We start from the raw sequence: 18,308 nt of genomic DNA, 5'->3' as shown, positions 1-18,308 counted from the left end.
TATACAGAAGCAGTAAAGGTAGGACACAAAATGCTGGGATGGATCAATGCCTATCATTTATAGCTGTCAAGAAAGCATATTTCAGTTTCCCGGATGGGAGAAGCAGACATCTCAAAGACTATTTTCAGAGAAGGGCTGGTGTTTTCCCATGTCCTTGGGAAGCAAAATTTCCTGTCATTTCCCATTGAATTCCCTTCTACAACTTGTCTGCCTGAATGCATCGTTACAGTTCTTCTGAATTTTATTAGGAAGCCAAAAAGCTGGGGGTTTTTATCCAAGCACAAACCCTCCACCCCTCCACCATCTCACCTCTGTGACACAATTCAATTGATACCTACCTCCATTTAAATATCCCACCATCTCTTATTCATGATGCTGAAAAGCCCTGGAACAATGAACATGACTATTTTCTACTCAAGAAACAAAAATTTTAAAATTTTGGCATTCCATTTTTAAATAATAAATAGAAAATATTTATTTTACAGCATTTTCAAGATCATTTTGACAAAAAGGCAGTTTTCATCAAGCATTTGACAGATCAAAAAAAAAAACTTCTACAGAAAGCTTCGTAGCTCATACAGCTGCATACACAAGGTGAGTTCTTGCTCTTTAGATATATTTACGTATGTGTATGTTTCCAGTTTTAACAGTTACAAACTAAAAGCTAATATACTGAATTTCAAGAAAACTCCTACTCATGATATAATTACATTGCAGTAATAAAATCAGTGCTTAATATGTTCAAAACAGACAGATATGAAAACAGTATAGTACCTTGCCACATAGCCATCTCCTTTCCTATGCAAATCTGTTCTATTTCTTTTTCTTATCTCAGGTCTTCAAAGACTGGCTTCTTAGTATCAGCTCTATGCTACTGACAACGTGTGTTTTTGGAAACAGCACAGCAGATCTTATACTACAATTATTAGAAGATAGAATTCATTGCCAGTGCAGTGATCAGCAAAGAAGATACAGCATTTTCCTCACTGCTTTAATGAGTAACCAGCATTTTAAATAAAAGAAACAGCAACAAAAAATATCCCCCTAAAAGCCCCAAGTGGAAAAAAAAATCAACCAACTAACCCTCAGGTGTCTTCAATTCATCATAGAGACATCAATATGCTAACAAAAATGTGTCTTTGGGCAAAGTTGTTTCATGCTTTGCACATCAGCATGATGATAGCATTGGCCACGAGTAATATTGAAAGGAGCAAAGATTGTGAAAAGAAAATGAGGAAAAAAGACTCTATCTGGTTTTGAGCATAAGCCAAACCTTCCAATACCAATGCTGCATAATTAAGGGAAAAACTATGGGATTTGGATCTTCAGAGAAGGATTGATAAACGAGCAGGACTTCTTAAAATTGAAGTGAAAAGAAAGAAAAAGAATAGAATTATGATAATTCAGAAAAACTCTGATAGAATATTCAAAAGAAGCATGGTTAAAATCAGGGTTTGTAACTATACTAACAGGAAGAAATTCCTATAAAATATTTTTCTAAATGAAGTGTAGAACTGTGGGACAGGTCCTCATCCTCAGCTGAATTCAGCAGCCCAAAGATCATAGCAGCTAAAATCCTGACCTGTGTATGTATAATAAGCACATTTATAAATAGGGTAATGATCATTACAGTTAAGTTCAGGCCACAGCAATTGGACCTGGACTTTGACCATGCCAGTCATTAGGGAGCTTTGGATTAGGCCCATCTCTAGGAAACACATGAAAGATAGAGGAGGAGGAGGAGGAATAAATGACAGAACTACAACCGCCTAGAAGCGACCTTTAAGATGCTATATTGTATATTAAATACAAGAAGTGAAAGCATAGGGAAAGAACATGCAACTAAAGATGATAAAGTGTTTAAAAGAACTGTTAATAGCAAAACCTGGGAATTTAGGCACACATTAAGCACTGATGAAATTTCCTGTCCTGATGTGATTTCATTTTAAATTATCTGAAGCAGTGAAATAGCTGAATTACTTTTCCTGTCTCTCACCTGCAAGATTTCTAAAACAGACCCTTTTCTTTTGTTTTGTCTTTTTTTTTTTTTTTTTTTTGTTAGCCACACTTGCTCAAAACATGTAAAATAGCAAGTTCTCAATGCACTGGTTATTAACACCATTTGTGTACTTCATAAAATATCTGCAAAACAAAACAAAACCCTATTCTAAGGGTAACGACTGTCTCAGCTTGTATATGAAAAAAGGATGTGTTAGCACAGCATACAAACCTTCAAAGATCTATTGAATATTCGTAACAATGCCATATAAAAACATGATTTAAACATAAAAATATTCATAGTATATAAGACAATCTTCCAGTGGTAGTTATTGGACATTACTCTTCACACATACCGTACCCACGCATACAGATACACAAACGTACACTCCCTCTCTTGCCTGGGGGCTCCATAGCCCCCAGTGTGGAATTGCCTTTCTTCCAGATTAACAGTTGTTGCTCTAGGTAAACAGCTGTTTCTCAATGCATTTGATTCCAAAGTAACACAAAGGAATGATTAAATGGCATGGCAAAATATGTTGTTTTTTGAAAAGATAGTCAATAAATATTGTTCTGCTACAGGAAATGTTGTGTACAGTTTAGCCACATGGTTTGCAACCTTATACAAAAGGGCAGTTTTTCCAAGTCCTTATCTCATTACAAGTACTATGGCAAGGCTTTCTTCAGAAGCCTCTTTAGTCTTAACTTGATCATATTTCTCACTCTGTTCACAATCAGCATTAAAAGAAGCCCAAATCCCCCAAAAAGTAGCCCAGGATGAAGAACAAGTCATTCAGATAGGAGTCAGTAAGAGCCATGTGCTTTCACATTATCTCATCTCCTCACCCCCAAACAACATTCCACAGTTTTGCCACCTGTGGAAACCAGGAAAAAAATATTTATGCATATATGTCTCATATACAAGTATCTTTGTTCCCCTTCACCACACTCTGCCCTTCCATCTCCTGGGTGTGTTACTCCCGTAGCAGACAGACAGCAGTCATGAGGTGTGCTAATGACATCTCCAGGTCACACTTCCCAGAGTCCTTTTCAAGCATTGCCAAGAGAGGGTGTGACTAAGTATGATTATATTTTTTTTTCCTGCGCGTTTATTCTTTTTTTTTTTTGCTATAGAAGTTGTCCCTTTAGTTTGTGCTTTGTTATGGTTTCCTAACATTTTCCCAAAGTACAATATTTTTATTTTGAACAGATAGACAATCTTGAGCCCTCAGAATGGATTTTTTATTTTCTTTCTGTTTCATTTTAGTTATTTAAGTGCAGGATGAAATTTTTGCCCTGTCATTTGTCACTTTGTTCTCTGCTCTCTCTCCCCACAGCCCTGGGAGACTTGTCTCTGCAAGTCCTCCCAGTGGGCAGCTGCCAAAGTCCTTCCCATCTTGTCTCTTGCAGCATCTACAGGGTGGACGAGCTTTGCTTATAATCCCTCAGGATGACAGAGGCATAGGTCACATCTGGGGGTGTGCAGAGCACTGACTCTGACACAGGGGAGCTGGGCACGGAGCTGCCTGAAGCCACTGAATCCCGGAAAGGGGACGGGGGCGTCAGTGCCGGAGAGTCTTCTAGAGTCATTTTGCTGGTTGCCGGCTCCTCGTCCTCCTCCTCTGTGTTCTTTTCATAAACATATCCCTGAATGAGCTTCACCTTCTCGCTCTCTGCTTCCTCAGCCGGGGGAGACAGGGGCTCCTCATTGAAGGCAGCCACCTGGAAAGGCTGCAGGGCCGGCTGCTGCGGTGGCGGGGGCGGGTAGGGGGTCCGCACACCATTCCCTGAGCCAGGAGGGGGGAGGGCAGCGTTGAAGTCAGGGATGCTGGGGGCAAATTTGTTGACCACTCCTTGCAGCTGGTCCATGAGAGACTGTGGCTGCAGGGGCAGGGTCTTGGGGGACTGCTCAGGCAAGAAGAGTTGGGTTTCCTCTGCTGTGGCCTGCAGCGGGGGGGTCATTGCGACCCGCCTGTGCACCACCATGGAAGGGCTGCTGGACTGGTTGAGGCGAACGGGCTCTCTATCTTCTTCCTCCACCACATTGTACAGAGTCTTACTGCTGATGTCGGTAAAAGTCAGACTTTGGCCGTGGTAGTCTTTAGTGAGGGGTTTGATCACCGCTGTCTGATTGCACCCTGTCTCCTGGTTCTTCACATGCACTGAGAGTCTGTGCCACGTATGTTCCCCCTTTGGATCTTGTCTTCCACCTGGTTCAGACCATGACACAGACTTTCCATTAGAACTATGAATAAAATAAAGATGGGTTTATTTGCATTTACATTACAAAGACAGGCAGTATAACAAACAAGCCTACAAAAATACTGATTGCTTTGCCTCATCAGTAAGCCTCCCCCCTCCAGTTTTTCATGTCCTCCCAGAAATACTACATGAGAAAACAACACTGTGATTTTCATCCAAAAGTGATTACTTCCTGTTGGTTATCCATCCTACAGCCAACCTGGAAAGGCTAGCCTGCGGGAAGGGCTCCGGGAGAGCCATCTGTGGTTTGAGGACTTGAGCTGTCATTTGGTATCTAGGTTTGCTCACCATTTTGCAGGGGGAAGAAAAAAAACAGGAAAAAAGTCACAGGAAAGCTTTAATTAAGCCTGATTTGCAGCCTATAGGAAATATTTTCAAGCTGTTGGAAGAAAAACAACCCACAGTCATAGCCTTTGGCAAACTGGGTAGAGAGAGAAATTGTTGCTAACCCCTCCTTTCCCTCTTATTCCCTCTCCCCCTTTTTGCACTTAGAAACAGATTAGCTATCAGAGAAATGAAGGGCTCCCAGGGCTTCTATGAGGTAGGAGGCAAATGCACTTCTTCCCGGGTGACTGTTATTTACGAACCAGGCTAAAATGCTGGGACGAAAACAGCTGGTTTGTGTGGGAGGCGGAACAAGCAGCAGCATGACCATGGTAAGTCAAACCTTCTGACTCCTCGTACGGGCTAGGTCCCGTCGAAACGCTGGGCAGTTTGGCTGAGTGAGGATCTGAGGGTCAGGTCTGACACTGAGGAACTGTAGGTTTTTGCATTTCCCTGTACCCTTGAAAGGAGCAGCACTCAAAGCTGAGTGGCAGCTTGTTAGCAGCTGGTGGGACAGGGAGCTGAGCAGTGCTTTAGAGGACCAATAAACTGTTTAATTGCAGGTCAGGCAGTACAGACAGTTCACAAATCATAAAATACATCACCTGGGTGGAAACCAGAGACGGAGAGAAATTCTGAGATGATTTATTCGAAGCAGCCTTGTCTCAGGGTTTCATCCCTCAGGGACCAGAGGCAAACAAAGAATTAAAATTTCAGACTGTGTGATTGCGGTGCAGATGGGAGACAAAGTGAGTAGGAGGCTGGCACAGCAGCCTCACCTCCTGCTACTGCACACACCAGGGGAGATCCCTTCCCTTACAGTATTGCAGTATTTTTCTAAGCATTTCGCTTTCCTTGCTCAGACTCATGGTTCTCCTTTTTAAGGAGTAAATAATTGCCACTTGAATTTTATAAAAAAACCCCATATTGACTGACTTTTTCATAGCTGGAAGAGACTGGTACAACACAGATAGTGTTGTAAATCTGTCAAAACAGAAAAGAAATGTACATGACAATGTGTCACTTTTCTGCTGAGCAGTAAGTACTCCTGGAGAAAAAAAAAGAATTTAGGTGGATCCAAGCTGGGAAACTCATCTCCAACTCCAGACTCCAAATGCTGGACCTGTGACTCACCACCTCTGTGGGAACTGGGGCACATGAAAGGGCCAATCTAAAAAATTCATAACTCTCCAAAGCAGGTAGTTGGTATGACCTGGAGCTGTTTGGATTTAGAGTTTTAACCTAGAGAATAAAAAAGCCAAGTTCCCAGCTGAAGAAACAAACCTCTATATTATAGTGATCAATGAAAAGATAAGAATGAAGGTTTAGAAGCATTCCTGTTTTGGTTAAAATGAACTGTGGATGGCTTTTTTTTTTTAAGTGCTATAGAGATAAGCAAATGAATATAACTCTGGAGTGTGAAAGATTTTTGAAGTAATGTTTTAACATGCCAAGAACTGCAAACTCTTCACACAGAAACACATTTGGTCTACTTTAACTTCAAAACAAGTCTCTTCTTGTAGAGAGAAAAATAAGTCAAGTGCTCTCATATTGTATTTTGCTGATGCTATAGCTTATAAATACTGCAAAGGGCTTTTCTAAAAAAATATGATGATTATCTGCTGCCTTTTATGCTAAGTCCACTTCTGCATCATTTGTTTCTTCATATCTAGTTCTGGTGCATCGTCTCACTTTTGATTCCCTCCTCACACCATCTGTTTAGTCTCTATCTCATTTTATTTCCAAGATTTTGTATTTTACATCAAAGGCAAGCACAGCTATTTTAAGGAACTCACTACCTCTGTCTTCAAGTCTTGCTCCTCTTTAGTTCATTTCCCTCTCCCTCACTCTCAAATTCTGCTCCTCTCACTTCTTTCTTCTGTAGCACTCTCCATAGTCCCAAGTCAATGGCCATGCTTAAGCTGTGCTAGGACTGCAATATCCAAATATGAGCAAACCATTTCATCAGGATATGTCTGGTACCAACTTACTCTTCAGGGAGAGCTGCTGCTGCTGACAGACCTTGCCTCTTGCTTGCCAGACCTTAATGCTCATGGCTCCAACGGCCTCATGACAAAGAGTTTTAGGGCTGCAGTGGCTCTCTGTGGGATCCATTTGATGACATCCACTGATTATTTACCTCAGACTATTGTTTCAGCTCTTTGCCTCTACTTTCTCTGTTTGCTATGTCCAAGCACTGCTAGCCTGTTAATGAGTCACATTTTGAGATGGAGTCTCAAGACTGCCACAGAAATACCTGGGCTCTGTCTTGCTGGATGGCTGGCAGGGAGTCATACCAAGATTGACACATTCAGGCAGAATTCATAATTAACATGCAAGAAAAGCACTTGTTATGCTGGAATGAAGAGCAGCCATCTTGAATATCATTAATTGACATTTAGACAAAAAGCAAAGAGGGGTCTCCAAAAGCTCAGACCTGAACTGAATCTCAGTGAGAGAAGGAGTTGTCTCACTTGTGCAAAGCAACGATGACAATCCTGACTATGTGGTGACCCTTCGCTAAGTGATTGTCATCCCCTCTTTTGAAGGAAGCATCCCTTGGAGAAGGTCAAGATCAAAATAATCTGCCTGGCATAATGGGAGAAGGGATGGTTTTCCACACAAAGGCAAGAGAGGGCACCAAGCTGGATCACAGTTGGGGTATTGAAAACCTGATGTTCAATTGCACAGCAACAAGATGGCACCAAGTGGTGGTTTCTTCATTTTATCAATAGGATGATTATCCAGTTCATGTCCCCCAGGTATTTATTTGTCTTTCCTATCTCTGTCCTTTCTCCTGTTAATTTCTCATAGGATTTAGTCTTCACAATTTCTGCATAGAAGTGAACTTCTTGGAGTCTCAAGGGATCTTAAGGTTTGTACTTGAGCATACCCAGTATAACACTCCAAGTACTATTTCTTCAAATCCTCCCATCTAGTCTGCATGTTCAGACAGATTCCTGGATATCCTATCAGCACATAGGATGGGTTTGCTTTTGCTTATAAGCAAGAGCATACATTGAATTTAGATGTTTTTTCTCAACTTTCACCACAGCTTTATCTATGGGCTTTGTATTTTGGGGAAAATAGAAGTATATTTTTTGTGTGAGTTTTTATTAGTTTCATGAGCAGAGCTGTTGCTATTTTTGGTAATTCAAAATTTTGCTTTTAATTCATGCATTGATCTTTATAACATACTCTCTGCATGACTCTGGGGCAGTCATTTTGAGGCACTTTCAGCTGTTTATTATAGACACTAAACAAAATGGAAAACAACTTCAGATCATAATACTTACTTGCTGAAAACCTTTAAAAGAACTGATGCACATAATTCTGAGACTGTGGTTCAAAATATGCCTGCCCACCAGTAGGACATGCCTATAACCTGTCAGATGGCTCACTGTTCATTGTTAAGTATCTCCAGATGCTCAGAATCTGGCTCCTCCTTGTGACCAGGAGTTCCCCAGACTCAAGTCCAGTTTCAGACCAAGAACAGAGGCCTGCTCTTGCCAGTTCCTGCAGGATCTGACCTTGCTGGTTTCCTTGGAGCAGTGTCAAGTCTGAGTACCCCACAACAGTTGGTTCCTCTTCACATTGCAGGAGTGTGAAGATGCCTTACTTTAGACATTGGATAGAAAAGGTTCCTTTACATTTTAGGGGCTGAATGCATCTGAAGTGAAAAATTATTGTCCCATTGGTCTAAGGTAAGTTAGTCTGTGCAACTCTCTGGTCCTTTCACCAGGGAAGTTTTAACCTGAGATCCAGAGCACAGAGAATTAAATCACCTTTGAGTCCTGTGTGCTTGCAACTTTGCCTTTTTTTTTTGCCTTGAATATTTTATGTGTAACAATCCCTAATTGATAGCATATGAAATTGTTAAGCAGACTGATATGTGTTCTGATGAGGTTAACTCCAGGAACCCAGAAATTGGAAAATGGCTTCAGACGCAGTCTGGCAAAGCGCTTGAGAAAGAGCCCTTCCTGTTAAAACAGGAAGGGACATTCCTTGATCTATTAAGAGTTCATCCCCTGTTTCATCCTTTTAGGATGCCAGAGTGGTGGTCTTCTCCAAGTGGCCATGAGCTGAGGGAGAATCTTAAGCTTGCTGAGATGAGTGATGCAGTCATTTGAGCCAGCTTGGTGGTGTTAGACAAGACACAGAGTACAGATTTAATGTATAAGGCTGTTTTTTTAAAAGCAACAATGGCAATTAACCAGATGAAAAGTTATAGGAGAAATAATAAATGTTACCTGTCTTTCGTTGCCAGACCAATGATTTGGCCCAACCTACCTCCTTGTAGTCACTACAGTAACTGAAATGCCACAGCCAGTAGAAAGCACTGGGATAACCTGGCAGTCCCTTCTATGACAATAAAATCTTAGGAATGAACATAAAATGCAAACTGAGAGGCTTATCAACTTTGTCAGCAAAAATTAACTCTGAAACAAACCTTGAACTATCTTACTAGCAACCAGAGGAGGTCAGTGTCAGGTACTGCCCAGTCATCCAATGCTGCTCCTCCCTTCAAAGAGCAGGGCACATTTACAGCCACCCAACAGCTGGCTCCAGAGCACAGCACATGTGGGGCTGTCCCTGAGCACTGACACAGAGGTGACCAGCCTTTGGAGGCAGTGGGACACAGGGCAAAAGGAAATGTCCTGTTCAACAGCTGTGCGTTGGACAAAACCTTTCTCATCCCCACACAGCATTTGCTGATGGATGCCATCCTAGGGAAGCCAGTGGAGGAATTCCTGCCCTGCCCACAGAGAGGCAGTCAGTCAACTACAAGCTGTCTCCAGCCCTGCAGTCACGTAAGTGGTAATGAGCCTGAGTGAAACTCTGTCCCACTGCGCTTCACTGTTCCCAGAGACCAAGCTAACAAGCCTAAAATTTAAGGCTAATACCTGCACTGCAGCACACTGCAGGTGCTTTGCTGGTATCCCCAAGGTCTCTTCCATTATTGTTTCCATTTCAGTAAGGCCACCGGGGCATGAAATTTGATTAAGGGAGTGAGCAGATTTTAATCCAGAGTAGTGATAGCTCCCTGCACTGAGCAGTCTGTCCTCTCAGAGCTTCAACAGCCAGCCCTGATGCTCATTAGCAAAGCAAGCCATGCTGGTCTGCGTGTTTCTGCAAGCCTAGCTTCTGAACACTGGTTCTAGGGACTCATCTCTTAAACCCGGGTTGGTAAAACTCCTCTGCACTCTCTCACGAGTGAGGGAGCCATCATCACCCGCAGTCCCTATCTGGTGTATGCTGAGGATTTTTGCCTGACATAATCACCTAAATGAAAAACAGAATCACAAACCAATTTCAGCCTTAGTTTGTTTACACTATAATCTCTATCTTGGTGATAAGAAACAGTTCTCACAGCATGGCTCCAATACTTTTGTTAGTGCTGTATAATTAGAGCAAAGTTTAACCTCCCACTTGTGTTTCTGGAAATTTAAATTACTTAACTAACTTTTCCTTGTTGCTCCCCTCCCTTTTTTTTTTTTTCTTTTGGACAAAATTGCCTTGGGCATTGGGTGCATTACTCTATGTGAATTAGAGCACTACTTTAAATGTATGATGAAAACTGCTTACACAACATACAGGAAAACATAATGCTATTACACTGTCTTGCCAGGGCAAAACCTGATAATACTTAGGGGTATTGTGAGTGAGCTCAAGTCCAGAGCTGCCTTTCCAACTCTCTGTCTTGCCACTGGTTTATGTTAAATAAATGTAACATACTCATTTCCTTCATAAGTTACTCTAATGCAGAAGTTAAGTATCTATCTGAGTTACACATAAGCTTTCTAATGTATATTGACCCTATTGATAATTGGGGTATTTTTCTCTTTTTTTTAATTGAAATCTTAGTATTATACAGTCTGTAATGTGGATGCAGTAGCTATGTCTAGACTGAGTACCCTAGTGATGAGATCCTGGTTTCCATCCACAGGGTCTCCAGGTTGGGGTCAGACCCTTGGGCAGGATCAGAGGTTGGCAACCCCCCTCACGTCTCTGCTGTGGTCACCCAGATGGGGAAAGCTGGAACCACGACTGGGGTCACTCACTTTACGTTTGTGCAACCATGGAACAGGGTTGCTGCTAAGCTCATACCTGGCCGTAGGGGCAGGGAATTATTTCCAAATCCAACAGCTCAGATATAGCCAAATATCCCCAAATCAGTAGATTTATTCTATATACACTTTTATGTACATAAGCGCTTTTATACGGCTGTGAATTTGGGGCCACTAGGGGGTGGTGAGAGAAATGGTCGGTGCATTGCTTCAGTGTCGTCGAAGTCCCACAGCTTCAGCATGTACCACAGATCTAACCTACCTAGCTCAACAGAGGTGGCAGGATATTACACTGATAATGTGTATGAAGGTCTGACCACTAATTATAATTACTACCAGAAATCTGTAGTCTCTGAAATACAGAAGCTGAGTCACATTTCAGTCATCTAATTATTAGTGAAAAGATTTGGTTCACCTGTGTGTTCATTAGGTATTTTGAAAAAGTTATCAAATAACTATGAAAGTGTTGCTTTGAGAAAACAATCTAATAAATAATACGAAGTTCAGGATAATAAACAATTTGTCAGAAACAGCAATAAAATTCATCCAGTGTTCAAGAAATGAAGATGAGAAACCTGCAAATCAAAGTGAAATTAAAAAGTGCTCTTAAGCTTTTGAATCTGTTTATTTTGTTCTTATTAATAAGTAAACCCCACCAAATATTCAGAATGACTTCATTCTACTGAATCACTTTTGTAATTATTTTAAGGACAATAAAGATAATGCATGGGAAAAGCGCGGTGTAAATCATCATAGACTCTCTGTAATCAATGCAGAGGCACATTTGTGTTATCTGAAGGTGTATCTCATGCTACACATTCAGATAAAGGTATATGACAGTGCAGCCAGTGCCAATGCCTGACCTGAAGCATTTATTCTGACAGGCTCAGAAGGGAGCACAGTTGATAGAACCTGAAAACTGAAAAGTACAAGGTTTTGAGCAAAGTACAAAGTACAATGTTTTGAGCAAAGGAACCTGGAAAGCTTAGGAACATAGGAAGAAAATGCTAGAATTAAATTCATGTACAAAAAAATGGAGGTGGTTGCAACGAAGGCAAAATAGTCTGTAGGATTGGGAGGCTGTGAAGATCAACAACCTTCAAAAACCATTGCATCAAAAGAAATGCCATGGAGTTGCTGTTGAATAAGAAACACTCATTAATGAACTTTGAATATAATAAAACCACAAAAATTGCCCATGAGTTCTGTGTTCCCCACTCAAAAGCACCACACCATGGTGCAAGTAGGTCTTTCCTATGAATGCAGTTTGGTAGTAATTAAGACAGTTGGAGGTTTTTCCTTGCTTTCTGTAATCCTGTGTGATTCTGATGAAAAATTATTTGGGCCACCATGTTTTTTGCCAAAAAATATATTGACAAACTGAAAGCTGTATAGTGAGCAGCAATAAAAAAGCACTGGGGACATAGAATAGAGAGCATGAGATAAAACTAAAATATCTGAATATATTCAGTTTTTTTTCAAGCATCTCAAAGGCATTAGCACCAAGACTAAAAGGTATTTCACATGGCATAGAGATGCCCAACTGAGACCCCTAAATGAAGCTATGAAAGGGCCAAGTTATACTGCACACCCAGAATATTTCCTAGTCAGTAGCTGTATCAGAGCAGGAATAAATTCCTAATGGACAGAAAAGCCTGTTGCCCTGGATATTTTCTGCCAAAAAGTGCGGAACCCTTGCAGGGGTAGCAGCCAATGAGGTCCTTCTCCCACTATAACTTGTCAGATTCTCTGGTATGCTTGAGAATACAATAAACTCCCAATGGTTTAAACAGGGCTTAAAGAGCCATCAGACTTGCCTTAGCATGCCAACATTTTGAGTGCTCCACCCTGTGGCAAACTTAACCAAGTTTCAACAGGAAGTTTGGTCATGAGGCCTCTTGTCTGTAATGTATGGCTCTCCCTAATATGCTGCAGCACACAGAGCAGCCTATAAAGCCTGTGGGTTTTTTGGGTGTATCCAAAAGTTTCCATGGTAACGAATGTGCAGCTTCAGAAGAAAAGAGCCCTGAAACTCAGAGCTGATGCTTCTGGGGGTTTTTTTACATGATAATAAAATTTTATGATTCTATATTTTGATGATTCTGAATTTCTAACCATCTCCAGGATTGTACAGAAAATGGAGACGAACATTAGTGAAAAACACGCTGCTAAGTATTATATGCATCAAAACACAAGACAGTTTCAAGACTTTACATCTACTTGCTTGTAACTGGGAGCTGAGGGAAACCATAGCATGCATGGTGATTTCTAGCATGTTGGGGTGGTGAAGCAGGGCCTCCTAAGGAAAATCTGGACTTGCAAACTGCTGCAGTTCTGGTGAGTGAGACTGAGGCTTGAGACAAGGTGGTGCTGATGGACAGCTGATGATATGATAGACACTTATCTACTGCTCAGACTAGGCTTTGTGGCCACAGGGAGCTCAGGCAGTCAGTTGCTGATGGAGGACATGCCCTTCCCTGGGTCACAGTGCAACACTGCCAGGCCTCTGAACACATCAGCCCTGGCTGGAGGGAGAGGGAAGCCTGAGGGGAAGGGATGGGCAGAGAAGCCAAAATAGCAAGCTTCATGCTCAGCAGGTCTGAAAAACTCCACTGTTTCTTAAAGCCTTTCTTACCTGGGCAGCTGCCACAAGCATTTGGAGACCCGCTGACAGGTTGGAGCCCCACCAGAAGTGTTTCTCAGGAGCTCATGTGGATAAGGATTCTTTTTTTTTCCAAATTGAAAAAAAAATCCCAAGCATTGTCATGCAAAAAGCAGGAGCTTCAGCCTTCCCTGTGGTCAGGAGTTTCACAGCCTGTGCCCATGCTTTTTTTAATAGAATCCATTGTTGCATTTGCTTTTGCCTCCTAATAGTATGCCTGTGTTAGACTCCCGTTTGAATTTCCAGACAGACAATCGGTGATCTGTACCCTGAGAATCTGCAGCACTTGTTCCAGTTCAGAAAAGAGGGGCATATTGTTCTGATTAGAAGATAGTAACAATATGTTTGATCTGCTCCTTACACTGCCTGTGCACAGTTTGCCTTTCAGGGTGCCAAATCTGGTTGCTGCACAAGCCCTGTAAAGCCATTGCTACTGCTCCAAATGCATATATGATGCATTTTGGGGATTTCTTCTGATCTGCAAATAAGAGGGGCAGGTTGGATTGAATTAACATAATTGCTACATGCCCACAAATTGCATAGACTCTCAGAGTCATACACAGAGCTAGAATGCTTTGCACTGCTTGGAGCAGTGCAACAGCATCTCTGGTTGCAGCAAGCAGCACTGCTCAAAATGCTGTGTCAGTGGACCACAAGCATCTTTCCACCGAGTCACTCTACAATCTTCCCTCGGGCAGGGAATGGGACTGTTTCACATCTGCTGCTTATCAGATGGAAATGATCTGGATCTGGAAGAAAGGAGGTGAAGCCTTTCTGGTTTTGCAACAGCTTGCGTGTTTTCTCCACCGTGTTTGTGTTTGCTCAGAGAGGGCAGTATTTGCACTTCTTGCATCTGAATAGCTGAACTTCGCTATTGTTTGCTGAATGCAGAATTATGCAGAATCTGAATGTCTTTCAGAAATTATAACAGAAAAATAATTCACTGCTATTGAGATGCTGTTTGTTCCTACGCCAAATCCTGCTGGTTTTATTTACACGTGCCTTCTTGTGATTTCCCTGTTTTCTGTAAATCCCACCAAGCAAGTGTTTTCTGTGTTCCCTCTACTGGGTCTGCAGCCACAGTTCGCTAACAAACACAGGTAGCAAGAGCTGTGCACAGCAAAGGTGTCTCGCCATGTAAAGCACACAGGAAAATGTCATCTCTATGAAAAACTATAAAAAAGAGAAAAAATGTTGGCTGAATGAAAAAAGAAGGTAAAATTAGTACCAAAAAGAGGACATATTTGCAAAGTTGTAGACATTTAGAAATAAAAAAGTAAAAGCTGCAAAAAAATTATTCAGTGTCCTCTTCATCACATCTGGACAATGTTTAAAGTATTGTGTGAAACAAGGGGACATAAGCAAATTTCCCATCTTTAATGGCATGCATCACATTTGTCCCATCATTAGACATGATAAACCAATGAGAAAGAGAAAGCAAGGGGTAAAACCACTCTTTGTCATGCAGCTTCTCTTACACATTCACTGCAGGGATTTTTCAAAGCTGCACGTGTGCCGACGGACACTGGCTGGTGGGCGAGAACTCTGGCTGCCTCTTCCTGAAGATTGAAAAGAAAAAGACACCCAGTGAGTGGTTATACACATGTGCACACATGGTGGCTATACCACTCAATAGGTGCCTGTCCCTGACCTATGTCTGTGGGCTTTCCCATCTTTTCTCCTCTTGTCACCTTAACTTCCACATAGATTTCTCTTTCGCTCCAGCACAATACTGTTTAAAATAGGTTTTCATGATGTTCATTCTGCTTCCTGTGCTGAGCCTTGATGCACTTTACATACCAGATGGCAAGGGCTGCTGTGCATCTAGCTGTCAGAGGAACTTCGCCCCTGGTATTCTCAACACAGGATGAAATGATGAAAAAAGGAGCATCTGCCTTTCATATCTTATTTACAAAAGCATCACCAAAAGTTTTTGGTGGTGGAGTTTTTAATATATACTCAGCTTCTGCTTTTCCCTTTGTCTCTCTTCCCCTAATCTGTTTTTCTAAATGTTTCTTTTACTTTTGGAGCTCTGGCTGAATAGTCACTATCTTTCATTATATGTGATTTCACTACTGTGCTTCTTTTCTTTTAAGGGAAGCATTGGGCTTATTGAGATAGACACAAAATGAATAGTCTCTTAAGCGCTCTATCTGCAATGGTAATTCAATACGGAATTGCAAATTGCAGTTTGGGTCATTAACACAGGGAGATTTCCACTTCATTTTTCTTTTCTTCCTTGCCCTATCAAGCAGATGCAAATTCTCATTTGTCTTCCCTATTATCAATAAAAATAATATACACACACGCGCGTGCTTTGACAAAAATCTCAGGTATTTTTGGACATGGAATGTATCACTGAATTTCTGCAAAAAAAAAAAAAAAATCATCATTGTATTGCAAATAAAATGCAAATCAAAATTCAGCATTTTCCCCCATCGAACAGTCATAGTGCATGCTTGCCAGACTTCTGTGTACCTCAAAACAACAGATTCATGGATGGTGTGTGCATGTACTACATACTCAGTACATGAGCCAAACAAGCCATTCCTCTCACCACATACGAAAGCATGACATACATGGAAAACATGCATACCCATTTTGGAGCGGTAAATGCCTTGAGATGACTTCTGAACTATTATGAATAAAACACAAATAAGACATTCTGCTGAGCAATTTTGCCAACCTGATCACCTTGAAGCCTCTAGAAAAATTAAATTCCTTACCAGGTGTAATGAGATTGCTGAGATTTGAAAATTTAAAAGTGATCATGACTAGGAACTAAGCTACCATGCTCTCTCCTCCACCCTATTAAAATTACAGGGATTATTAGGCTTCTGATTAGACAGAATATTCAGCATTTCTACAGTCTTCCAGTTTTCTTAATCAATTGAGAGAATAAGAGCTTTCTACTTCCTGTACTTTTTGTTCAGTCACAGGAGCTAATTTTACAAAACAAGTAGCAATATGCCGTTGATTATATGAGATAAAAATCCAGAGCTAAATGTATTTCACACACATGTAGTTCTGTACACTCAACTGAGGGCACACAGCCACAGACAGCCCTGCTTAGGGACTGTGGAAAAAGTGAAAGACTTTTCTTTCAGAGCACTGCTTGGAACTTGGATCTTTCTGAGTCAACAGGCTTTGCCAGCCATCATTCCTCGGCTGCTGCAGTTTGCTGTCACTTATGGCTTGCTTAGCAGCACCCTCTCTGTATTTCTTCTTATTCATACATGTCTCTGTAGTGAGTTCAGAGCATTTTGCTCTCCAGGCTTTGAGCATTTGTAGGTCTTGTTATGAAATCTTCCTAAGTGAAAGAAAAAAAGAAAGAAGCCTGCTTCCTCAAGCAGTTCAAAAGGCCTCAAAACATGTTCAAAATACAGCAAACTCCTCTCTTACTGTGACCACAGTTGTGCTCCTCAGCCAATAGATATTAATCTAATAGCATATGCAACCCCCAAATGCCTGGCCAGGTTTCTGTTCTGGAGGAGGTTGTTGTTGTTAAAGTGATGCTAAGCTCCATCAAAGCAGTTGTCCGCCTTTTGGTCAAGGTCAAGGGTGATCCCCACATGGCAATGCACAGCTTGTACTCTACAGAAATCACCTAAATCTCAAGGTTCATGCTTCAGTAGAATTTGAATTTATAGTGAAATCTAGATTTATAGTTACAGGAAATGTAGTGCATGTGTTGACTGTATTTCAGTGAATTATTTTCCAATTTTGAAATTATGAAATCAATGTTAACTGCATAAATAATAATAAACACTTTTGCATTGAATATTAAGTATCCTTGCAGGCTTTCTTTTATCTTCCTAGTAGTGTGTGCTAATACTGCAGAGCTGTGATTCAGAGTTAATGCCCAGATCTCTATACCCTTCTTTTTTTTCTTTTATTTTTAATGATGACAGTGTATCCCCACTTCTTTCTCCCAGCCTTGCAGGCAGTAATGGCACTTCACATACATTTCTCTGGTTATAAAACATTAGATACTCTGCCCATCTTTACAATATGAGGATTAATGAGTCATTTTGGGGGCAGTCTTCTCAAGGGTAATTCCTGCTGAGTGGTTATTTGTATCCTGAGCCCAGAGGCACGATGGATCTTCTGTGCATTTGAACAAGGAGCTGGCATACCATCATGAAAGTGTCTGAGTTGCTTTATAACCAACCCCTGGGTGCAATAACAGGGAGTCTGGCAGAGGAAGCAGGGAGGCAGTGCAGAGAGTTCCTGAAAGAAGTGGATTAATTGCTTTACTTTATGTTCTTTGAAGCAGAAAAATGCTTCTGGCTAGTCATTCAGAACAGGGTAGGTAACAAGCCTGTTGAAATTTGCAGTGAGGAATATGAGGATACAAGGGAAGTGTCACTCTTGCTACCATTTTTTCTCTTAAGTGTAAATGAATCATCCCATGAGGCAAACAGCTGTGTCAGGATTATAGGAAGTGTAAATTGCTATCTGCAATGTTTTATATCTGAACAGCTGTGAAACTAGAAACATTCACCTTCTGCCCTGGAATTATTCTCTCTGCTCAATCAGACTCCCCAAACAGATGCATACTGAATGAATCTGTCTGGTGCCCAAGAAAACTGAGGTGCAGTACACTGTGCTACTTATCATTTGAAGTCATGGTCAGAGATCCTCCTCACTAGATGTAGTCCAAGCTGTAAAAAAATCTTTCACATTCCCCATGTGAAAAAAGTACAGAATAGCACATCACCAGAATTTGTACAATCTCATTTGAAACAACTGACCATCAATAACATTAGGAATAAAGTAAAATGGGGAGGATATTCAAGGAAAGTTAAGTGATAGCCCTGAATCAGCTTCTCATTTTAAAGAACTTATTTAATACAGGAAAGCAGAAGTCTTGTACCATGTGCCCTTGGCACACTGCCTCACATTCAAGAGCAGTTCCTGCTCCAACACTCAGACTGGCTGCCTCTGCACTCCCAAGGAATAGCTCAGCAACACCACAAACTTTCTGGCCTGCT

The 18,308-nt window shown here is 41.3% G+C and overlaps 1 protein-coding gene across 4 annotated transcripts in view; it reads right to left on the bottom strand.

Moving 5' to 3' along the window:
- Nucleotides 1-645: 645 nt before the first annotated feature.
- The window catches only part of GRM1 (glutamate metabotropic receptor 1), a 190,720-nt gene continuing 173,057 nt past the window's right edge, over nucleotides 646-18,308 (bottom strand). The window contains exons 8-9 of one of the 4 annotated variants that reach the window (XM_032102141.1): nucleotides 14,793-14,873; nucleotides 4,122-4,208 (exon numbers count right to left, since the gene is read on the bottom strand). In XM_032102141.1, coding sequence (XP_031958032.1) covers nucleotides 14,813-14,873 — 61 coding nt within the window. In that variant the 3' untranslated portion in view covers nucleotides 4,122-4,208; nucleotides 14,793-14,812. Of the gene's footprint in view, nucleotides 4,244-14,792; nucleotides 14,874-18,308 lie in introns of all 4 variants that reach the window. The other 3 variants (XM_032102140.1, XM_032102138.1, XM_032102139.1) reach the window with 3 other exon arrangements.

The sequence above is a fragment of the Corvus moneduloides genome, chromosome 3 (assembly GCF_009650955.1).
Source record: "Corvus moneduloides isolate bCorMon1 chromosome 3, bCorMon1.pri, whole genome shotgun sequence".
Classification (NCBI taxonomy): domain Eukaryota; kingdom Metazoa; phylum Chordata; class Aves; order Passeriformes; family Corvidae; genus Corvus; species Corvus moneduloides.
Note: the sequence above shows the minus strand (reverse complement) of the source record. Positions and strands in the feature narration are given on the sequence as shown.